The sequence below is a fragment of the Leuciscus leuciscus genome (assembly GCF_965113295.1).
Source record: "Leuciscus leuciscus genome assembly, chromosome: 10".
Classification (NCBI taxonomy): domain Eukaryota; kingdom Metazoa; phylum Chordata; class Actinopteri; order Cypriniformes; family Leuciscidae; genus Leuciscus; species Leuciscus leuciscus.
In genome coordinates, this window is record NC_138734.1 from 10,409,423 (window position 1) to 10,435,277 (window position 25,855).

General features: G+C 38.8%; 1 protein-coding gene across 2 annotated transcripts in view; it reads right to left on the minus strand.

The window, feature by feature from the left end:
• The window catches only part of veph1 (ventricular zone expressed PH domain-containing 1), a 132,143-nt gene that overhangs the window by 79,731 nt on the left and 26,557 nt on the right, over positions 1–25,855 (minus strand). Inside the window, exons 2-4 of one of the 2 annotated variants that reach the window (XM_082182934.1) lie at positions 24,167–24,425; positions 12,631–12,846; positions 5,732–5,906 (exon numbers count right to left, since the gene is read on the minus strand). In XM_082182934.1, the coding sequence (XP_082039060.1) occupies positions 5,732–5,906; positions 12,631–12,846; positions 24,167–24,304 (529 nt within the window). In that variant the 5' untranslated portion in view covers positions 24,305–24,425. Of the gene's footprint in view, positions 1–5,731; positions 5,907–12,630; positions 12,847–24,166; positions 24,493–25,855 lie in introns of both variants that reach the window. The other variant, XM_082182933.1, reaches the window with a different exon arrangement.

Sequence of the window (25,855 nt, forward strand, 5' to 3'; positions counted from 1 at the left end):
AGCATTTGAAACAGGGCCAGTGAATCTGCTCTATACGTTTCAATATCTCGTGTGGTTTGCCTCATTTTTTTTAAGGTAAAAAACTTAAAGAATTTAATAGAAGCGACTGTATTAGTTAATGTCAACATTAAATAAAATTCAAAAACCAATTTTACTTCCACACTGAGATAAACATTATATTAAAAGAAAAACACATGTACACACACACAACAACAACCTTTACCACATTGGCAAAAAAGGCAAGTTATTTCAGACACAGAGCAATTAAACACATTTTGATAATGATTATGAACCTTTGTGATCATGAGTCATGTACATTAAGTGTAGAGTATTCAAGTAATCAGTTAATTGAAAACATGAGAAAACAGCACGGGCCACACGGAGTGTCTGGTATTTTACATTTCTAACACGCAACATAACCAAAGATCTGGATGACACTGGTCACGGGTCAGTGTAAAAGAGGAACAAATCATTGGCTTAGCAAAAACACTCAGGCCTCAGACTGATTAGTGGATCCAGATGGTGGTAGGGAGAATGCATTCTTGAAAGGATATTACTAATAATGAGCATTGCTAGAGGGAGTTTGTGAGCCATTCAAAACCTTTAATGTTTCAAAGATGCTCTTTTCTAACTCTGGCTTTCCTGCTCCTGTAGTGACTGTACACACCAGGGGAGCTGTGCCTCTAACACACTCCAGACCACTACAAACACTCACATCGTACCTCCGACATGACTTTAACATGAGACCCCTGTGTTGAGGCAGCTACATACTAAGGAAACACAAGAGCTCATGGCGAGACATCTACACAGCTCATCATAAATGTTTAAAAGAGACTAAATGATTGTACAAGCAGTTGCCTGTCCTGCTGAAAAGACCAGCATGCCACAACAAGCCTACTAAACTTGCTTAACTATAGCTACATTACCTTGGTCAATTAGGACGACAGAAGTATTTCTTGTGAACCACATGACTAAACTAGTACACCAGTACAGCCAAGTAATTACCAGCCTTGATCAGTGTGGAAATTCATGATGGTAGCCAACAAGTCAATGCTGAAGTCAAGCTGGTCATGGTGTTCTTTACTTACCATTGTAAATGTTTGGCTGCATCCGTAATCACATACTTCCCTACTATACAGTAGGCGAAAAACAGTATGCAACAAAAGTAGTATGTCCGAATTCACAGTACTCATCAAAGAGTAAGTAAAAAGTACCCAGATGACCTACTTTTTTTAGGCAAGATTCTGAAGTGTGCATTTGATGACGCTAGTAGGTCACGTGGTAAGGGCAACATGGCAAATGTAATACGTCCAGATTACAGTCATACGACACATACTGTATAGAACATACTTTTTTATTGGCTGTGAAGTAATTACTTATTCAAAATAAGAACCTACTCAAGAGAGTGTGCGATTTCGGACACAGCCTTTGATTTCCATAGAGCCGTGCCTGAGCACTAAACAGACCATGAAATTGTAATCTAATCGCTGTACCAATGAAGTAGTTGTTTCTATGAATCACTGCTCTACTCTTCCTTTTGCAGTGTTCAGCGTTAAGAACCCCTCAAAGGTACCCCACAAAACCTAACCTGAACCCTATTACCTCACCCCACTTCCTGCTTCATGGACTGGGAATAGGTTGCACGTTATCGGTTCTCTGTGAACCAGAGGCAAGTAGGACCGGGGTGGTGTTAATGAGAGAAGGGGAAAGGAGACTGATTAAGAGACAGATCCCAATGGGAGGCTTGAGGAAGGACGATGCTGAGCTATTAAGTTCTAATAATCCTGTTAGCTGGGCCTCTGTAGTTGCTCTGCTATAATGCATGGCACATGGAGAAACCACAAAACTTAATATGCTTATACTGGAAATGAAGACCCATAACTGAATATTACTGTAAGTTAAACCAAGTATCATAATGAGTCATGTCAAATTACGGCAAGGAAATGTAGAAATGTACGTTGTTCTGTGCTGTCATGTTACTTTAAAGAAAGGGTGCGTAGAGTAAATGCTCTGTTTTCTATCTCTAGTGCAGGTTGGATTCAACCCAGAGGTGCTGCTAACTCGTGTATCGGCTTTCTCTTCCCACTCAGCCCACTAGAGTGCTGCGATGGTACAAGATGTAATCATCTGAGTCCTGACAATTTACACAATGCATAGGGCATATGGAAACCTAAGCATATCAATGCAAACTGCCTCACTGCAGTGGTCAGCCCATTTTTGACAGTACCTCAGGCTCAAAAACTTGGGCAACTAGTGACTGGGAATTGTGATGACAGTTTCACAATTGAGAGTTACATAACCCGTTCTTGGACAGACATGATGGTCAAGCAGCAAGCCCAGTTTTAAGACAATACACTTCATTTAGATCTCAAACCCCCATCAACAGTTGAATAATACAAATGAAAGCCCAAGAGGGTCCTTCTTCAGCTGAGGCAATGTTTTTTTGTGTTGGCAAGAAGCAGAATGTTAAAAGTAGAATGTAGAAAGTAGAATGAGGGACCTCTCCATAAACCACTGTGGCATGACTGGATGGATATCCACTGGACGGATAATGTTTCATTTGTCAAACAAAAAAATATCGGAGATCTTTGGTAACTGTTTTCATAATGTGAGGTAAAGAGACTGAACCAGGAAGTCAAGGAAAAATGCTGAGGGAGTCACTCCCTACTCTAGAGTCTGACAGGATGGGTTTCAATGCCATGCTCACAAAAAATGTATCACAACATGTGAAAGTTGTCTTACAAGCTACCAGGCTGATATGAAGGCTTATGTGAAAGAAAAAACGAATCATTAAGCCAATGTTTGTGAGGTCTAAATGGGCATTTTCTGGCCAGAAGAAGCTGACAAATTAGCATACCAGACTTTAAGTCGATAGCATAGCAAAAAAAATTTTATAAAAATGTATCACCTTCCCCCTGTGGAATAAACATGCCAGGTTATCCACTACATCCAAAACAAAAAAATGACACCTTCAAGTTTCTTTTTAGAGGGCCTTTAGCTTGTAGCTGTCCTACAGTACAATTTTTATTATTCAACCATACGAAATGTTTTAAAAAAAGCAGATTTTTATCCAGTTTATATCCTTATCTCTAACATGATCAAGCTATACCAACAAAACTTTTTAAAATCTTTCAGTATTTATTCTGTGGCTCAGTTAGAAGGCATTTACAATACTGTTGTCCTTTGGCTGAATAAAAATTATATGACAATGAGTTTAGGTCAATGTAAATTTGACCACACTATTCCCTAATGAAGTCATCTTTGTTCTTTGCCTCTGATGGCCCTGGCCAAAGATCTCCCAGACTGACCCTTCCTTAATGACAGAGTTTCAACACAATCACTAGACCCACACCAATCAGATCTTTATCTTCTTCGATGGACAACAATTTGTATGAGTGGATGTTTGAACAGCTGAGATGTGAGTGTATTTTGGCACAAACACTAGGTCAAATTTACCATCCATTCCTCATTTCACGGACCAACTCTTTAAAAAAAAAAATGCAAATCTTTAATTCAAAAAGCATTGAAATAACATGTCAATTTAGAAGAACAATGATTGTAATAAAGTTTGCTTCATTGTGGATGTCTCAAATGACCCATTCAACTGTGTGGTTTTGAGACCAGAAACCATAACCACACACTGTGGGCCAGGAAGACCACACGCCATCTACACTACACCAATGTCGTGGTTGGCACATCAGTGCTGTGGAAACTAAACAGTCATTGGTCTGTGTGTGTGTGAATATTCTATTAAAAGGCAAAAAGGGACTGCTTCACTAATTAAAACAAAGACCATGAGGTGCAGGGCCTGGAAAGCACTGAATCATGGGGGATATGATGGTTTTATACCTTCCATGACTCACCATTGTTTTCTATTGCGTAATCAAAAACAGCACACGGTGACGATGACTTTGCCAACTAGGACATGTTCCTGGATCAACATCTGTTGTTGGTCCTGGAATAATATTCTTGTCAAACAAACACAGCCATAACCCTAACAATTAATTACTCCAGTCTTAAGGCGGTCGCACACTGGACGAGAAGCGCCGCGCCGCGTCTAGGACAACTCACAGCTATCGCACACCGGACGCACACATTCTATTGTCAGTGTGTGGTCAACAATATTATGTTCAAGGACATTATAAATACCATCGTTGCTATCATCACTTAACTGAAAATTTTACCTCATGGCATACGATAATTGAGAATCTCACGAGAAAATCCAGTAACATCAGCAATCTTCCTCCATGCTGATTTCAGTATTTTGTCTTTAAAGATTCTCAGATTTATGGCATATAATTCAGGGTATTGCCCTACTTCATTGAGTTTTTAGTCGTCCTTTCAGTTATCGCTACACTACCCCATGCTATTGAAATAACTCTAATGTGTGTTGTGACCTGTACCTCCAATAGGTGAAGGCACACAACAGTGAATGTAATCACGACAGGCAAACATATATACTTTCGCACTCAGGTTAGTGTATGGGAAAAAATGGCACAACAGAGCAAAATAAAAGATTAGAAAGGGCTACATTTATTAGGCCTATACATTTTTCCTACATATGTTTAGACTTTATTCAAGTTGTACAATTATGAATTTAAAACTAAATGTATCAGTATGTACTACATATATGAGGAATTGGGACAAATATAATGTAGAAAACTGTTAGTGGCACTCTGTGGTGTGGCAAGATTTTGAATAGTGCCCTGAGTCCAAGCTGGGTGCCACTGACAGACGCTGACTGGCACCGCCGTTTTCCGTACACTAATAGAAAAAAACGTGTTAAAATTTTAAAGACGTGACGTGACGTGATATGGACTAGCTGGACTATATATATATAAAAAATACAACCACATATATTATATAAACACACACTTTTATGTTAGATGCGATTAATCGTGATTAACTGATTTGACAGCACTACCTTAAACATAACAATATTGTTGACCACAAGCTGACAATAGAATGTGTGCGTCCGGTGTGTGATACCTGTGAGTTGTCCTAGACGCGCGCTACGCTTTTCGTCCGGTGTGCGACCATTTTGATAAGCATTAGCAAACCAAATACAGCTGCTTTTCACATAACATATGTAATTACTTATGCATTGTGATACAGCCTGGTTCGTTGGTCCATTATGTCGTATTGCTTTCTCACTACAAGCAAGCTGCTCAAGAGTTTGTTTTCGCGATCAGGCGATCTCAGACCGATTTCCTTGCTGCGGATTCAAGCGCGATTGCTGAGTTTATATATGCAATAAACTAATGGAACTAATGAAGAAAATATGCCAGTGTGAAAATGCCCAAACACACCATATCTGGTTAGGACACAATGTGACTGTTAAGTTCCTTTGTACTCGACCTAAAACCTTTTATTTCATTTTTCATTTCATTTTATTTATATAGCACAAATAAACACAACAGAAGTTGACCACTGTGCTTTACAAGGTAAAAGTCCAGGAAACATGAAAAAAGGAGCAAAATAAACCATTAACACATAATGTAATAAAGATTTAGTGAAATGCCCGGTCAAAAAGATAAAACTTTAGCTCAAATTTAAACTCATGTAAAGAGGACAGGGATCTCAACGATATTTCAAGAATGTTCACAACATTTTAAGAATGTTGTTCCAGGACCAACGGGGATGTTGATCCAGTATCATGTGGCACATGGTAAATTCACCATGACCCTACCGTGAACCCTCCCACCCCCAGGACCCTGTGTCTGACCCCTACCTGTCAGCACGCTGCAGGTGATGGCCTCAGTGTGTTGGGCCAGGAGTTCAGCTTTTGCAATGGCAGCCAATGACAAGTAGCTGGACATGTTTCTACTCAGCTCTTGGTTCCCTTGCTGCAAGAACCGCACCGCCACAGGGACCGCTAACACCATCACTGGAGGCCTGTTGTAATTCTGAAAAAAAAAAAATCAACTCAAATTTAGACCTGCATCTCAGGTCACAGATTAATTGTATACGGTTTACTAGTTAAGACCTATACAACCTATTTTAATTAGAAGTTTAATTTAATTAAGTAAAAATCAATGTATCAGCGTGTGTTAATTCCAAATAGCGTATGCCAAGATCAATCAATAAAGACTTTAATAGATTCAGAGAATTATCACATAAGGGTTAGCTGGCTGCTTAGAAATACATAAGAGATACTATATAAGGTATCTCTTTAATAATAAGAGATTCTAATAATTGAATAATAAGAGATACTACAGAAGGTATGAAATGCAGCAGTAAACATTTCAAAAGATCAAACTGAAGCCTGCCACAGAAAGTAGGTTATGTTAAATGTTCTGCTGCCCCCTAGAGAAGATGATGTGAACATGGTCAGGTTGAAACAGATGAAACATCAGATGGATAAGTGATTCCTCGTATGAAATGGGAAGTTATTTTATTATGAAGGATTAAGTTTTACAGTACCACACCACAATTTGATACATTTGGTCAAAATAAGATAATAAGATTCATTATGTTTAAATCTCACTAGTTTGAATGCCATAATTAGTTCATTATTTAATTGATCTAGTATCATAATTTAACATCTAGGTACTGCATGCTATGAATATGAATTTAATTTGTTCTGGAGCAAATTAAGAGATTTTTTTTTTCTTTACTGTAAAAAAGATGGCCATTCATCTTCTTGCCTGAAGGGAAAAGGTCCTTAAATATCGGAAATAAAACTTTAAAAAGCATGACATAGGGCAAATAACTTCCAAAGAACCCAAGCTAATTATAAAACACCCACTTGAATATGTGACTGCTGCTCAGATCAAAGAGCCTTTCCACAAATAGTTCTGAAGAAATCAGGCATAAGACCGTTCAAGCTGCAGTTCTCTAATGAATACTGATCTCTACCACTACCCAGAATGCATCACTCTAGCTCAGCCTCTCTCTAAGCCCTTCTCTAAGATTCATATGCGGCTCATTATGTAAGTGAATGCATGCATGTGTGTGTGTCTGTGTGTGAAAGAGACAAATACAAAAACAAGAGGGAAAGTTGAGAGAGAGAGAGAGAGAGAGAGAGAGAGAGAGAGAGAGAGAGAGAGAGAGAGAGAGAGGGAGGGAGGATGTGAGAATGAGACAGTGAAGGAAATATTAAGGAGCAGCTAATTAATTAGCAGGCTAATTGCTGTTGTCAGGCGTGTCAGTTCCATTTTAAGACATGCCACTTGACTCCCTGAGAATGTTATTATTGCTTCATAACTGACAAAGCTGGTTTAAATATGGACCCTTTCACATTTCCAGGGTTCTCGGAAGCAGAAGTTGTCATAGTTGGGTAAACGTCTATGGTGGTAAATGAGTTTTCATTTGCTCCAGTAGCAAAAGAAAAAAATACAGCATTTCAACAACTTTCCAAAAAAGAGAGAATGATGATGAATTTTATTTATTATTACTCCTTCGGCAGCTGAATTAGAAACACCCTAGTGGCACTAGCTCTTTTTAATTCAATTCCAAGGTAATATAAGACAAAGATTTGTGTAAATAGGTAGGTTATTAAAAAAATAAAAAAATAAAATAAAAATAATAATAATAATATTATTATACAGTACAGGCCAAAAGTTTGGAAACATTACTATAATGTTTTTGAAAGAAGTTTCTTCTGCTCATCAAGCCTGCATTTATTTGATCAACAAATGGAATATTGTGATATATTATTACAATTTAAAATAATTGGTTTTCAATTTATTATACTTTAAATTATCATTTATTTCTGTGATGCAAAGCTGAATTTTCAGGATCATTACTCCAGTCTATCACATGATCCTTTTAGAAATCATTCTAATATGATGATTCATTATCAAAGTTGGAAACAGTTCTGCTGCTTAATATTTTTTCATAACCTGTGATACTTTTTTAGGATACTTTGATGAAAAGAAAAAAGAAGCAAATATTTTAAAAATACAAATCTTTTGTAACAGCAATATACACTACTGGTCAGTAATTTGGGGTCAGTATTTTTTCTTTCTTTCTTTTTTTGAAATAAATCAATACTTTTATTCAGCAAGGATGTGTTCAATTGATAAAAAAGTGTTAGTAAAGAAGATTTATATTATTATATAATTTTTTTATTTTGAATAAATGCAGTTCTTTTTAACCTTTTTTTCATCAAATATATTAGGCAGCAGAACTGTGTCCAACACTCATAATAAATCAGAATTTTAGAATGATTTCTAAAGGATCATGTGATAGACTGGATGTCACATGTGACACTGAAGACTGGAGTAATGATCCTGAAAATTCAGCTTTGCATCACAGAAATAAATAATAATTTAAAGTATAATAAATTGAAAACCAATTATTTTAAATTGTAATAATATATCACAATATTACATTTTTTTCTGGATTTTTGATCAAATAAATGCAGGCTTGATGAGCAGAAGAAACTTCTTTCAAAAACATTAAAAATAGTAATGTTTCCAAACTTTTGGCCTGTACTGTATATATATATATATATATATATATATATATATAATAGATTAGATTGATTCCAGTTATCTAAAAAGATATGGACAAAAACACTTTCTTTGAAAAACTAAAATCTAAATGTTTATTGTACTGAATTCCTACTGTAACTTGCATAATCATTTGGAACACAGTGTAGCGGTAACCCCCATAGAAGAGAAAACATTGGGAATCTGATCTATGAATGAAATTGGTCAGATTACAAAATATCAAACAAAGCAGAAAATCTGCAAGCAAATGATATTATAGCTTTTGTCATACTGGATTACAATCAGTTGGGAAAGTCTGAAGTGTGATGGAACTTGAATAGGGATGTGTCTGAAGCCAAATTCCGAATTCGGAAAGGCATGGGAAATGAATAACGCTTTCTGAGCGTCATTTAACAATATCTTATCTTGTATCTTGTATTACCGCCATTCCCTATGTATAGAGTATGCATGAACGCAAATTTAAAAGTGAAAGTAAAAAGCAAGCCTCTTTTTAAAAGCAATTTAGGTAACACTTTAGTTTAGGGTCCAATTCTCACTATTAATTAGTTGCTTATTAGCATGCATATTACTAGGATATTGGCTGTTTATTAGTACTTGTAAAGAAGCACATATTAATGCCTTATTATTCATGACCATAATCTACATCCCTTAATCCTACCAAATACCTAAACTTAACAACTACCTTACTAAATATTAATTAGTAAGTACTCCTAAGCAGTAATTAGGAGTTTATACGCTGATTTCACGCAGCCGCCATTTTGAAATCGAAAGTGAGGCTCCGGTGGGAAGAACCCCGGAAGTAAAGATAAACAACAATGCCTTGGATTACCAACCTGAAGCTGCTGCCGCGATTTACACTATTGGATGTTAATATTCAATATAGGATATGTATATAGTTCATTCCTGCTTCTTTTTTTACATTCTGAATTATATATTAAAAAAAATATTTTATTTATAAATGAATTTCACTGTATATAGTCTAAAGTATGAAAGAAATGTATGTACATTTTTAGAATTGACACAACATCATTAAACACAACAATACGCCATCACATTCACGACTCTCCTGTGATTAAAGGCGACACTTCCGGTTTTCTTCCCACCGGAGCCTCGCTTTCGATTTCAAAATAACGGCTGCGTGAAATCAGCGTATTGAGGCAAAAGTTGTAGTTAATAGTTAGTTAATAGTGAGATTTGGACCCTAATCTAAAGTGGGACAATTTCAATACGCCGCCTATTGATACCGGCTCCATGATGCCCACAAATTATATACAATATAATTACCCAACTATATAATTGCGAGAGATCGCAAAAGCATTGAAATATATTTTTCCATCACCATGTCCCTTTAAGGTCTCCGTAGAATCTGTTATCTCCTTATCTTTTTCCTTTTTCAATTCGGAATTCGGCTTCAGGCACATCCCTAAAATTTTTAACATGGAAACTCTGAAATCCACAACTCTGATTTTGTCGATATATGTGGATGTGTGATTGAAAGCTTAGAATCGAACACATGGAATGTGCAAAATCATAGGCAGCAAAGGATACATCTATGCAGCCTTCAAAAATTGATCAGATGAAGGTATCTCAGGAGACAAGATGTGATCAAAGGACTTGGATGTTGCCTACTTGCCTTTTTCAGCTTTCTGACTCAGCCATGGTGGCATCCAGCAAGAGTAAATACTTCACTTTAAAGGTCCCATATTGTACACCTTTCTGGAGTTTTATTTTAGATTTTGATGTCCTTAAGAATATATATTTGCAGTATAAGTACCAAAAACCATCTCGATATATTTTTACAGATCCTTTCTCAGGAGCTCTGCTAAGAACAGGTCGATGTTGGCCTGTCTAATTAATATTCATGAGCCTCTCTTCTGATTGGCCTGTTGTTTTCTGAGTGACGCACGGCCAGGACAACCACAGGTAACTAGGGTAAACTCAGACTTTTAAAATATAACGTTACCCATGCAAGTACTGAGTGAACTCAATCTCACCGTCTTTAACTCAATAAAAACAACAGACACCAACAAATGTATTTTGTCTTGTTTCCAACAGATATTCTATCAAAGCTTGTGGCAACCATAGACTGTACAAAACAACATGTCAGCATCAACTTAGCAACATGTTAGTGTTGCATATCCATTTACAAACTATAATTTCACATTATGCTGGCTCCATAATGTAACATAAAATGTGTTAGAAGTTTATATACAGGTTGCGAAGGTCGGACCCAACAATGTAGGGACTGCAGCATCTTTGAGGAGTAGCTTCTTTGAAAAACCGGCATTGAACTGTGCCTGATTGACGAAGCATCACTTGTCACTGGTTTCCTGACATCCATCGACTGAACACTGTTTTCTCTACATGTTTCCGTGTTGTTGTTGCTCAGCAATGGCATGGACGTGATGTTGTCTGGGGGTTGGGCAAAAGGATGGAGGGACGGTGGGCACTGCTCGGGGTGGTGACTGAGTAGTTCTGATGTCACATTTTTACGGAAGTCACAGCGGCTTGTGAAAAGGCACAGCTACTTTACGCAGGCTGTGTGCATTTGTCTGTAGATTGACTGTTTTGAAACTTACATGGTAGTTACATATACGGTGGCAGAGAGAGCTCAACGCGCTGTAACAGAAGATAACACATGCAAATAGAAAAACACCTGCAAATCAAGAAAACATCTTCATCAGTTTTACAACACACGTGTGCTCCAAATACTCACAACACAACCAAATACAGAAACGCGCTACAAATAGCACAGAACACAACGCAAATGTTTCCAGGGGACCCCAATAAGTGACGAACCCGGCTGGGACGTCCTTACTGCTCATTAGCATCCCTGTGCCCTACTCCCTTCGAAGGGCAGAGCACTTGAAGTGGGGACTTATGACTTGACTTACATTTTGTACAAAAAAAGTTTTTAAAATATGCATTATATATCTGTGTGTGAGTGTCTCAACTTGCCGTCTTATCTTTGGACCTTGCATTACCTAACATTTCCTATGAAACTTATTTAAATATAACATGACAAAATTTGTGTAACTGATGTATAGATTAAATTCTTACCCTCATGTTCTTTTTTCGTTTTTTACTTTATTTTTTATTTTCAGCTCATTGTTAACTCTTCTTTTCTCATTTGTATTCTGATGACATTGAACATATTGTAGGCTGTACAAACTTATACGTCATAAACATGTCATCTCTGTATGTTTTCCAAAAAAAAATATGAAAAAGTAGACTTTGAGCAGTAAGCACGTCCCAGCCGGGTTCGTCACTTATTGGGGTCCCCTGGAAACATTTCCATTGTGTTCTGTTCTATTTGCAGCGCGTTTCTGTATTTGGTTGTGTTGTGAGTATTTGGAGCACACGTGTGTTGTAAAACTGATGAAGATATTTTCTTAATTTGCGGATGTTTTTCTATTTGCAAGTGTTTTCTTCAGTTGCAGCGCGTTGAGCTCTCTCGGCCACCGTATACATAGCCCCTAGACCTCTGTTATCATGAAAAAAGCCAGGTAATTTCAGTTTTGACAATATGGGACCTTTAATCATATATATTATATATAAAATAATAAATATTCACTTTTAAGCAAATAAAATGCACAATTGAGTCAAGTTTCTACATTACATGATAATGAGTCTGTTTAGTAAAGTACAGGTGTGTAAAACACTGTACATTAACCTCCCTATCAACAATTTGCAAGCAAATGCAATGACAACACACATTTTTATGTTTGGGCTAATGTTACCATTAAGTTATGAAAACGTTATTTCTAAATGTTTTCTGAACATTCAATACCTTCTGTTTTGAATGTTTTAAAAACTTTTTTCTTTTCTTGGTTAAGCAAAAGGTAAGGGAACATTCCTTTTTATTATTTTGCAAACATTATGAGAATTTTACTTTTGAATGTTCTCTGAACATTCTGAAACAAGTAGTAACATTTAAAAATGTTACACGAACATCCAACTAAAACGTTTCAGAAAAAGACGTTCCGTGATTAATACATAGGCAATGTTCTTGTGCTAACGTTTTTAGAACATTATTAAAGACCAGATAACTTTGAACAAACACACTATTAAATGTTACTGGAAGAATGTTTACTATTGCTGAGAGGAACATGCTGTTATGTTTATAAATGTACAGAAATCATTAGTGTGCTTAGCACTTAAGCGTTACTCTCACCTGCAAGATGCAGCTGGTGATGTCGGAGGCAATCTTGGCATGAGGTGTGTCTTCATCTTTGCCCTGCGGCTGGAGGTTATGTTCAAGACATGACTCCCATAAGGACACAAGAGCTGCTCCATGCCTCTCAATCGAGCCTGTCTCCCTGATCGCTGTAGTGATGCGTGTAATGCAGATCTCCACCACCGCCTGGTCATTGTCATTGGTCAGGTAGTCCTGCAACAAATCACATAACTGAATGAAAGAGTGTGCATTTAAGGCTCTGTTACATCCAAAAAAGAGTTCAAAAACTTGTAGAATCAAGATAAAATTGCCTGGTTGCTTTAGCAAATATGCTTTTATCTCACGTTTGCTTTTGTTAACACTATCAGTTAGGTTTAGTTAGGGTAGGGTTTAGTGTGTAGATGGTACGTCATTTTCAAATGCGAAGGAGCATTTGAAAGCATTTGAAGAAGCAAGTGCTACGATACACAATAAGATCAAAGTTCTTATATTATCAAATAAAAAGTTTTGCTTGAGTTGGATTTTGAGTTAGTGTTGCAATGTTCTCAGTTCAGTTTCCTGTGTTTTCTTTGTTCATGCTCTTTTGTTGCCATGGTTTTTGATTAGCCATTATGTGTCACACCTGTGTCTTGTTAATCATCTCATGTAGTCCTTAAGCACTATTCACACGGTAATTGTTTCTCAAAGGGACGTAAGGTATTTTCAACATTTATAGGGGCTAGTCAGTGATTTTATTGCCGTCCGAATCCAGAATGTCAGTGTTTTTCTCCCACCGCGTAAAAATCCTCGGCCAAATTACCTACTTTTTTTTGACAAACACTAAGGTTGTGTGGTCATTTAATTGGCATCCAAATCCACATCTCTCTCTACAATAACTGTTGTGCTTCAGGTTATTTGCATGCATTTTAAAGGTGTACACTTTTATTACTGAAATGCTGGAACAGCTTATGTTTACCTCATGTAATTAAGAGTCTGCATTAACTTATTTCCAATAATTTCCACATATATTAAAAATGATATTAATTTTGAGATAAAATGCAGGGCAGATATAATAATCTATCTTACTATTTTTAAACAGGAGATTTAAATAAGCAAATAATAATAATAATAATAATAATAATAATGACACATCATTTTCCTATTATTGTCATGGATTCCATCTCAGCACCAGGTCCTTCAGCTCTCACACGAATTCTAACCAGTCGCACCTATCATCACTTGATTACCTCCCCTACAAATACTCACCAGCCACACTCACCTGTTGTCCGGTCTTGTCAATCTCCACATGAGAACGCTCATGCCTGACTCCTACTTACCTGCTTGCTCACCTTCTTCCTGCTGCACACTTCCCTGGACCGAAGTTCCCCATCTGTGTGCTCCATCATAACCTGCTGCAAAAGAGAGAAAGATCCGTGAGCTAAGTCTGACTGTCTGCAACTTGTCTCACTTACCTGACTGTTTGCTGTTCATTCAATCCTCTACCTGTTTAATAAAGTTCCAGCTCAACGATACCTGTGTTCCTTCTCCTGTTTATCTGTGACAGAAGACCAGACCATAATTGAAAGACTACAGTATTCCCTTCAGTTTGAGATGCAACCACAACGCAGAAAATGATCTCCGTTCATACCTTCCAAAGACTCCATCTCTGTGAATTCCATCACCATCGAAAGCTTGGATGTATCCACCACGGTTTGTTTTCCAGAGGAGTATGGGGAGTTCCAGGATGTTTTCAGCAAGTAGCTGGCCACTAAACTTCCAACTCATCGCAATCGAGCTGGTACCTAAAGCCACCGTGGCCAAAGGAAAAATCTATCCTCTGTCGATCCCGGAGCAAAAGGCCATGGATGAATACATCAAATAAGCCCTGGAACAAGGATTATTTCAACCATCTACCTCTCCTGCTGCTTTGAGCTGCTTCTTTTACGTGGCCAAAAAGGATGGAGGCTTGCGGCCATGCATTGACTACAGGGCTCTCAATGATCAAATCATCAAGTACCGCTATACTCTTCCCCTGGTCCCATCAACCCCGGAACAACTGAGAGGCGCACGCATCTTTTCCAAGCTGGACATGCACAGCGCCAATAATCTTATCCAAATTAGGAAAGATGATGGATGGAAGACCGCCTTCTTAACACCGTCAGGCCACTATGGGTACCGAATTAGGCCGTACAGGCTGGCTAACTCACCGTCTGTGTTCCAGGCTTTCATGGATGAGTTGTTCCGAGACATGCTCCAGCAATTCATTATCATCTACATCAATGATATTCTAATGTACTCTCGGAATCTGGCTGAACACCGCAGACACATTGTGCAGGTCCTTTAACGACTCAGGGAGTACCATCTTTACCTGAAATTGGAAAAGTGCGAATTACATCATTCCTCCATCCAATTCCTTGGTTACATCATTGATGGATCAAACGTTCAGATGGACCAGGGGAAAGTCACTGCCGTTAAGGACTAGCCACAACCCACCACCATTGAGGAATTTCAACGCTTCCTAGGATTTGCCCATATCTATCGAAAGTTTGGTGCCAATTTGAGTCAAATCGCTGCACCATTAACCACACTTCTCCGAAACCGGCCGAAGTCTCTATACTGGAATCCAGCGGCCACCAGCGCCTTCCATCAGCTGAAGAATGCCTTTTGTACCGCTCCCATCCTTAAACATCCTGATCCTGACTTCCCCTTTTGCTACAGCCACCTGAGGGCTGCACGTATGTACCATCAACTTTACGTGTTACCCTCATGGACTCGTCTCCGGGATCAGGGCATCCAGGTTCCCAGCAAACACTCTCGCTCTGACCCAGAAGGCATAACGATTGGTCAGAGGCTGTTCCACATGTGCTGTTTCCAGAACCCCGAGACACCTTCCAGAAGGCAAGCTGCAACAATTGCCAATTCCCAATAGACACTGGTCTCACCTTGGCATCGACTTTGTCACTGACTTCCTCCTTCTGACACCAACACCTGCATCCTGGTTGTAGTTGACCGTTTCTTTAAGGCCTGTAAGCTCATCCCATTTAAAGGTTTACCATCCGCTCTGGAGACTGCAGAGGCATTATTTCACCATGTGTTTCGTAACTATGGACTGCCAGAAGACATTGTGTCGGTTAGTTGGTCACAGTTTACTTCATGTGTGTGGAAAGCCTTCTTCCATCTGCTTGGTGTGTCGGTAAGCTTGTCTTCAGGATATCACCTTCAAACAAATGGCCAAACGGAGCGCATGATCCAGGAAATCGGATATTACCTACGGTCATACTGCCACAACCACGAACACAGCTGAAACCGTTTCCTACCATGGGCCAAATATGCACAGAACTCCCTTCGTCAGACCACCACCGGGCTTACTCCCTTCCAGTGCATACTCGGCTATCAACTGCCCGTTTCCCTGGTCAGGTGAGCCATCAGACATTCCAGCTGTGAACTACTGGTTCCAGGAGAGCGAGAGGGTGTGGGACTCAGCTCACATCTACATTCAAAGGGCAGCACGGACACATGCATAAGAGCCAGGCCAATGCAAGAAGAGCAGCGACACCCATGTACCATCCAGGGTAGAAGGTCCGGCTCTCTACCAGGGACATCTGTCTCTGGCTGCCTTCCCGCAAGCTGTCCCCGATTCATTGGACCATTCACCGGATAATCAATGATGTCACGTTTCGTTTAAACCTACCTTCTGAATATAAGATTGCTCCTACCTTCCATGCGTCACTGCTTAAACCTCACATGCATCTCTTCTCCCTTCCTACACAGGGCCTGATGCTGATGAAATACCTCCTCCTCCCATAGAAGCAGACGATAACCACATTTACACCATCCACTCCATTCAAGATTCTCACATGGGTCCCACATGATGATATACTGGATCCTACTCTTTCACCAAATTGGACACTGCCCATCCAGAACACCCAGCACCTCGGGCGGGACAGGGGCCGTCCTCGCCGCCATGCCTGGTTATCAGGAGCTGCCTGTGGAGGGGGGGTTCTGTCATGGATTCCACCAACATGTCCTCAGCACCAGGTCCTTCAGCTCCAATCACCCAAATTCTAACCAGTCACACAAGTCACCACTTGATTACCTCCTCTACACATACTCACCAGCCACACTCCCTCACTCCCGTCTAGTCGATCTCCACTTGAGAACACTTATGCCTGACTCCTACTTACCTTCTTGCTCACCTTCTTCCTGCTACATGCTTCCCTGGACCGAAGTTCCCCAACTCATCTGTGTGCTTCATCATCAACCTGCAAAAGAGAGAAAGATCCATGAGTTAAGTGTGACTATAAGCAACCTGTCTCCAAATTACTCCTGATTGTCTGCTGTTCATTCGATCTTCTACCCATTTAATAAAGTTCCTGCTCAACGATACCTGTGTTCCTTCTCCTGTTTATCTGTGACAATTATTAAATGAAATATGAATTTATTCTTATAATTTCAAGCATATGACATTTTATTTACAGCAGACAATCATGTGACTGAGCAGGTGATCCGACCGTTTCCAGGTTCATAGGATCACAAAACTCACTCCTTTTTGCAACCCCTCGCTGACACTTCTATTATGTAATATTTAAAACATTATGGTTTGATTGACATTCATGCACTGACTATTAAGCTACAGTTTGTATACTAATTGTGTGAAATACAGTATTTGCATGCAAACAGCATCATATTTATATTTCTGAAAACATGAGGTATCATTAAGCAAGAAAGTTTGGATCTTTGTGGTGTGGCATGTTTGGAATGATAATGTTGTGCACGTGACTGTGGAAAGGAGGACAGCGTAGGCCCTGGAGAGAGAAATACAAGAGAAGAGAGAATGAGACGAAGAGAGAACGAGAGAAGGCTACCCCTGAGACGCTGGATGAGCCCAAATCTGTTTACAAAAGCCAGCCAGAACACAGAAGCCCAATAAGGCAAGAATAACTGGCTTTAGTGTGCTAAGTGACACTAAGATTCCTTTAGAAGTAATTTTACTTTTTACTCATTTTAATTTTAAAAAACACTGAGGAAATGAGGGGTCACCTTATTCAAATTATTCAGATATGCAGTGCTGACAGGGTCAGTGATCAACTAAAACATGCCATATGCTCTCTAACTTCACTTTAACAGCATAACATCAACTAGGCCTGTAAACGGCTAAGGACAAAAACAAAGGAAAACAGTTTTTTCCCTCAGTCAATATGACTATACAATAATAATAAATAGTAGTAGTAATAGTATCATCATCATCATTTAAATGATAAAAGATCAAAACAGATAAAGAATTATATCACTATTGCAACAATACTATTGAAGTGTAAAATAATTAATAAAATAAATTAAAAATGAGTATTTAATAATACTACTAATTTATTTTACAGAAGAATAGTAAAATTACAAACGCTTGTCGAGTGTTCATTTTGGATCATTTCAATTAACTGTAATGTACACTTGTGTAAGTGTACAGTACATCATGGTAGAATTTGCTGTTTTATCTTTGACCAGATTGAATCATTACAGTAAGTAAGTTTTTTGCATTACAGTCAAATTCATTTTCAAAGGTGAATGTACTTTCATTGTTATTTTCACAATAACAACAAATTAATTTATTTTAGTTTAACTAAATATTTCTTGAATTACCTTTTTAATCATTTAAAGGGATACTTCACCTCTGGAAAGATGAATGTGCATTTAAAATAGGTCATTTATGTAGAACATTGGTTCCCAACAGGGGGGTCGCGGCCCACAAGGGGGCCTCAGCGAGCTCTGTGGGCGGTCGCGTCGTATTTTGAAAAGTTTTGAGCAATGAGCATTAAATAAAAGTCCTTAACTTTTTTCTGTTCAAAATGTACAAAATGTATATAATGAGCGAGTTCATCATGAATCCATTTTCCAATCCGTGTTTTTGTCTTATCCTGAACCACTATGGTACACCTATAATAAGTGTTTACATTGGGACTATTTCACACTGGTTCGGATCGCTGCCGCTGCGGAGTAGCCCAGTACCTGCGTAACTCGTCATAGACGTACACAGAGAGAAGTAGTTCCGGCTACAATGTTCTTCCGAAAGACGCATTATTCTGTTAAAGGTGAACTAAGTAACTTTTTTTACCTTAACTGAACAGCTTCGGAGTCATTGGAATGGTTATATTACTTATTTCGGGTTGAATGGTGGTCGTTTCGCACCCCCCTGGTGCCCGTGAGAGGAAAATACGCACTTGCAACTTTGAGCCGGCGGAGCGCCGGCCGCTGCGTCAGGAAGTCTCGCGTGATATCAGGTCTCGCGATGTAAACAATTGCTTTACGGCCAAAAGAAATCTGCTAAAATGCTGTCATTATTGCGCTCCCTCACGCTGTCCGAACCCGAATGAAGAAGACGTTTTAAAGAACGTCCCATCTGCTTTGATGTCGTTGATCTATAGCCTCTGGTGTCTGAGAATCAACAACGAGTTTTTACAACAGTGTTGTCAAATATCTATTCCGAAGCTGTGGGGGAGCTCTAGAGAGAAACCTGCGAGCAAAAAGCGAGAATACAGCGAAGAAGTCCCGAAGCTACTGAGTGCTGCTTTAATAAACAAGTTTATTATAGCTCGCTATAGCGCCAAAAGCGTCAAAAATAAAGCCTCACATTGATAAAGCCTCACAAATAACATACAAGTATTGAGGTCCCAGACAGCAGTCATTTAGTAATAGCCTATATACTTCTTTTTTTATTTTTTTTTTATCTACACACCAGTGTGAATATTTTTGTTATTGCATTTCAAATAGGGCCAATTTATAGGCTACTCCTAGGCTTACGTTTTTAAATTACAAAGGGCCTACTGATGTTTTTGTTATTGTATTTTCAATAGTATAGGCTATTATTTGTGCATAAACATAATCTGGTTATAGTAAACATACCGTTTGCTTGAAAACAACATATTCTGTCATCCTTGCTGCAAGCTTACAAGAGCGATAATATCATTAAATGTGAAGGGGGGCCCTAAAATATTTTCTTGGGAAAAAGGGGGTCTCAGACAAAAAAAGGTTGGGAACCACTGATGTAGAAGAAATGTGAAATTATTTTTGAATTTGGAGCTTTCTAGACTGAGAAAAGCCAGAAAATGTATTTTTGGCTTATGTGGATGAAAGACAACAACTCCCAGAATGCACTTGCTTCGCTGCCCTAGGAGGCCACTCCCAAGCCATGCCTACCGGTAAGAGAGCGCAGTTGAAAACAACAAGGCTAGGCTACTAGTGAGACTCTGACGAGTTTGCCCGGGATTTCTAGATCGCCCAAAATGTCCGGGATTCGGCTTTTGCGTTCTACAGTCGCCATTCATTATGAGGGCAGTATATCTCTATCACAGCCTTATGTCCGCTTTAACGCATCCTCAGTGATGGCCGAGAAACTGCGCAGTGAAACAGGCTGACGGCGCAATACGGCTGTGTGCATTATCCTATTTGCCAAGTTCAATGGTCCATAAAAAAGATTGTGTAACGAATGTCCACTGAAGGCAAGTTAAAGTGAGAACCCATGTGCAGTTTATTTCAAATAAAACATGAACAAAATACAAAATAACCAAAGACCTGCTTTTTATTTTATTTTCAATAATATGCTGTATTAAATGCATTTTAATATTTAATGCATTTTAAGATAAAATTCTAAATGTCTGGTCAGTATGTAACAGAAGACTCAATTAAAAATTATGGTGCTTCTAATTAAGTGATAAAAAGCAGTTGCAAATGTTGTACAAAATACACATAACCTACTCATCTTTGCACCAATAATTTTTTTTTTTTTTTTTTTTACTACCAAATGCATTCCAAATGGAATGTTTTCCTCGCTATCTCGCGATTTTGGGGCACGCGATTTCCCGAACCTAATGCATGATGGGATACGCTTAGCCTCGAATGCCGCTCCGATGTGGTATTTAAGATAGTGTACGTTTAGTGTGTATTCAGGGCACTGCGCTTTGGAATTTTTTAAACATGGGACAGTCTTGCGCACTTACTTCCTGTCGCGTGCACACGCTCTCAAGTGGCCAAGACCGCAAGTGTGGGTATTGGAAAGGCACTATGAGTGTGTGTATCATGAATGCAATCTGGACTACTACATTCGCCATGATGTCATTATCAAGTGACCTACCAGCGTCAGCTGCATCGCTTTACTGCCATTCATAAGTCCTCTCTTATAACTCCTCATGGGATAGTAAAGTGTACATCGCAGCACACTTCAGAATCTCGCAGGAAGAAGTAGCTCATCCGATACTTTTGCCTACTCTTTTATGAGTAGGCCTACTGTGAATTTAGACATATTTTTGTTTTTCGCCTACTATATAGTAGTGGTGGGCAGATCGAGACTTTGTGGAACACTGAGTCAGATTGTTTCGAAGCCTCGACACAATATTTATAACTGTAAATTTGTAAATGCAACAAAAAGCTGAGCCAAACATACATAAAAAAGCTGAGCCAAGCATACATAAAAAATCCCCTTTTACAAATCCATTGCAATTTTTTTATTAAAAGTCAAATCTTTCAAATGCAATTATCTAATCATCTAATAAGATTATCAAGTGTCTATATGTTCTTTTATCAATTGTCAGGGTTTGTTTTGTTTGTTCTATAAATGGCTCAGCTAAACAGGCCAATATGAGACTATTAACTACTCTTATTCATTTTAGTATATTAATGTTATATTAATGTCTAATTAAAACGTCTACAAATGTATAAAACTGGAAGATCAGGTAAAACCCACTGTTCATTGGTTCTCAGTGATTCCTCATGAATCATGATTTGACAGAGATCATGGCCCCCAGCGGTGAACCATTGAAATTTCGAAGTGTTTCGAAACGTTTCAAAACAGTTAAGACGTAATGAAGCCTCGTTTACTGAAATCACCTGACTCTGGCAGTTTGATACACACTCCGCAGCTTCATGAAGCAGTGTTTTGAAATTGCCATCACTACTATATAGTAGGGAAGTATGCGATTTCGGATGTAGCCAAAGACTAATGACTTAACAAGACACACCCGAAAGCAATGAACAATGAACTAATGAGAACGTGACACATAGACAAGGGAACCAAGAGACTAGGGAAGAATATGACTCAAGAGACTAGGGAAGCACAAGACAGGATCACATGATGGAATAAGGGAATCACATGACAAACAGGAACCATGACTATGAAAACTACAAAATAAAAGACATGAAAACCAATGTGAACCAAAACCCGAAACAAAACATGTAAGGGTTAATGCCCTTCGAGGTGTCCATTGTCAGGTATTAATGGACGACGGCGAGGCGTGAACCGTCCGACGCGCAGCGGAGGTATTTTCCCTCCGCTGAAGTCCATTAAAGGTGCCCTAGAATGTGAAATTGAATTTATCTTGGCATAGTTAAATAACAAGAGTTCAGTACATGGACATGACATACAGTGAGTCTCAAACACCATAGTTTTCTCCTTCTTATTTAAATCTCGTTTTTGAAAAACACCCCTGAAAAACAGGCGAAATGGCAGAACTATCTATCTATCTATCTATCTATCTATCTATCTATAATCGGATACCGCTACAGTTTAATTTGAAGTTGTTAGTTTGCTCTGCCCATTTCACCACGGACTGTTTTTCTAACCTGGAACAATATCAAGCAGCCAGGCTTCTCTCAACGTCTCATACTGACGAAGGGGGCAATTTCAACTAACGTTATATTCCTGCAAGCGGTAAGTAGTGATTTTATTAACGATAATTTACACTGTGTTATCTAGATCCAGCGCGATATTGTTTTTTCCGCGAGAGACATCATGGCTTGCAAACGAGCGAACGAAGCATGGCAGTTGCTCAGTGTTTGGATGTACAAATTAACACAAAAGTATTTTTTTAGTTCCTTCATCCGAGCCTCTGGAGAACCAGTGGGTTATGTGAATTTCTGATGCGTAATTGTTCAAGTTCAGACAGATAATCTTTCTCTCAAAGTCGTTCAATACTGTTTATGCATCAGTAAATCAAGCCAGTGACTAAACGCTCAACTTCACGTCGTTTCTCGCAGAAACTGCGTTGCAGTGATAAGATCTTCATTCACGTGATCAACAGGCTCTCATCTGCTCAATGCTCATCACTGCAACCTTTTATGTGATGGGAATAGATCTAAATACTTAAACTTCTCACGATTCGTTAATCCCGATAGCTGTAATAGTAAAAACGTATAAAAGCTGTAATAGTAAAAGTTTTCCAGATAGTTCTACATGTAATGCCAGATATTTCATATGCAAGCATGTCAGCCAATCACAGCAGTGCCGTTTCCACTGAAGTCTCTCAGCAGACACGCCCCTTCAAACAGAGTGTTCAAATCAGAGGATGAAATCAGGCTAGGAAATATGCCTTTTATTTCTAAATTATAACAACTTTAGATCTAAAAAACATACTAACATTATAAGGGCACCCCAGGAAACATTATGAAATAATAAAACAATCCATTCTAGGGCACCTTTAATACCTGACAATGGACACCTCGAAGGGCATTAACCCGCTTATACCATGGTCACTTGCCAAATAACACATTTTTAAAACATTAGTTTATATTTTAATTAGTTTTACAATCAAAATCTAAAGTTTTTACAAACAATAACTTGGTTTCCCTGGTTACGCCTGACGGTTTATTTAGCAACCGGAGATATTTATAGTCCGCTCAGCTCATAGAACCCTTCAGTTTACTGCCTGTTGCTATGGTTACTCACAACTGATGTAGCCAGCGCATTTATTTATTAATTTCGAACGGTAAACAGTCAGTTTCACCAGAACTCCTTTACTAGGTGTCCTCTATCACTTTTTAATGGACACCCTGCAGCCAGTCAGAATCGAGTATTCACCCAGACCATGGTATAAGACAGACTAAGGCCCCGATCACACCTGACGCGTTTTTTGCAGTGAGAGGCGCCTATTTTCAATTGGTTTCCTATGGCAGTGAGCGTTCTGCGCGCTGTTTATGCGCCTGCTGCGCCTCGCGTTTTTGAAGTTGAAAAAAAAGCAACTCCGAGCGGAAAAAGCGCCAGACGTCATCGCGTTTTTTTCCACTGTCCAATCGAATGAATAGTAATAGTAATAGTTTCTTATGAGCATGCAATGGTTTCTTCAATCTCACACGAGAAACTATTGCATGCTCATAAGAAACTATTACTATATATATACATTTTTTGTTTGGTTTTTTTTGCAAAGGTTCAGTTGGAGTTTAAGTGGCTTTGGGGGTTTTTTTTTTCTTCTTTTCTTTTTATGTCTTCTAAAAGAATGATTTTTCCCTTCTCTGTCCTGTTTGGTTTATGTTTCTTATTTTCAGAACTGTTTTTCCAAGCAATTTCTATATGTGATCGTTTCCATATATATAATTTTCTGGAAAACTATGTGAGTGGCACAGCAGGAACCAGTAACAATATAATGTAAACTTTGGAAAACAAAATAGACAATTATCACATAAAAACAATTATGAACAAACTAAAATAATTCAAATGTTTGGTACAAAAAAAAGATATGACCCTTTTAAACATCTAAGAAGGCTATTTGCTATTTGAGGTCAGTGTACTCACTGGAGAGCAGGATATGACTTTGATTTCCTCCAGGGCTTGCGACAGACAGTCTTCAATCTCGCTGTCATCCAGAGAGAAGAGGTCTCCTGCACGGGACAGGTCTCTCTGTCCCAACACTAGACGGAACAGCTGGTGCATTCTGGGACAGGCTCAAGCTTGGGCAAGCTGCCCCTGCTGCCCTGTGTTACCACGATGACTTGACATGTTCTTGGAAGTGTCAGGGGAAGCGCCTAGTACATATCAGACCAACACCAACAACCTGAGACAGAGAATGAAGACAAAGGGAAAGTTGGAGAGAGGAAAAATGATAGAAGGAGAGAAGTCAACTACGAGGAAGATAAATTAAAGGGGAAAAAGGAGACAAGAAGGAAAAGAGGGAGTGAGAGACAACACAAGAAAAAGACACCATTGCATTTAAACTCACATCAACATACGGCTGGCTCCCAGCACAACACAGATACCAACACAAAAATAAAATCAAAAAGTTATCTAGTGAATACCATATGGCCAAGTGGGAATGTAAACGACATCGGGGGGAAAACTAGAGTCAAATATGGAAGGGTATTTGATTCCCAAGGAGACCTTTGTTCAGATTTGGGGATAAATAGTACCATATTATGGTTTTAGCTGGTAATTTTAGCTAACAATGGCTGTCTATTATCATTGATGAATTTCAAGCTTCACTGCTTTGTAACATTCAATTAATTTTACTTTCTTTTATACTAAAAGTCAGGTATACAAGATAATGGCAAATCCATCCGCTGGTTTCTCGGTCGTAGTACAACATATGACATGGAAAATATACAATAGTGCAATAATAAACAACTGTAAAATTGTCTTGGTATAATCTGGTAGTGTGTAGGTGTCTGTGTGTATCAGTATGCTATGTTAACCAAGTCATTTTCAAAAGTCAAGCTAGTTATTATTATCATGAAGCCGGTGCATCACTTCTTGCACATTACATTAGTGTTTTGGTTGATGATGGCTCGTGTCATGAGTAGGGATGGGACTTTTTCTCGACAAAACGACCGACATTCGACACATGCTCCACTCGACAAAAAAAATAGAGTGTCGACATGTCGAGGGGGCGGGGCTTGTGGGATTTCCAAATTGCATTTTTATTTTTTTGGGCTTTTAATTTATTACATTTCCTATTCAAATACACATCATAAAGCGCCACTTTTCCCATAATGAAATAAACCATTTTAAATAAAACAATCCATTTTTTTCTAAATGGGATCGCCACTTGACCGTTGACCCTGTGTGTGTGTGTGTGTGTCAGGCGACAGAGTCTATGGCGGCAGCGGCAAATAACAGGAGCAAGGTGTGGGGGAGTTTTAGCAAAATTAATGCTAAGATAGTGAGGTGCAAATTGTGCGGCAAAGATTATGCGTTCCACACAGACACGTCAGGGATGCCAGCGGAAAGAGTGTTTTCAGCCGCGGGACTGGTCGTGAGTAGACTCCGCAGTCGCCTTCTACCCAAACATGTGGATATGCTTCTGTTCTTAAACAAAAATTAGGCCTAAATGGTAAGATACCTATTGGTATATTTTATTTTCACTGCTGATTTGTTATGTTGAGTTGATTGTATTATGCTGCCTCCTTTTCTGTGGTTAAAAAAAAAATGGGCACGCTGTTTTCAATTTTAATTGTTGCTTATTTTCACGTTTGATGAGCATGTTAATGT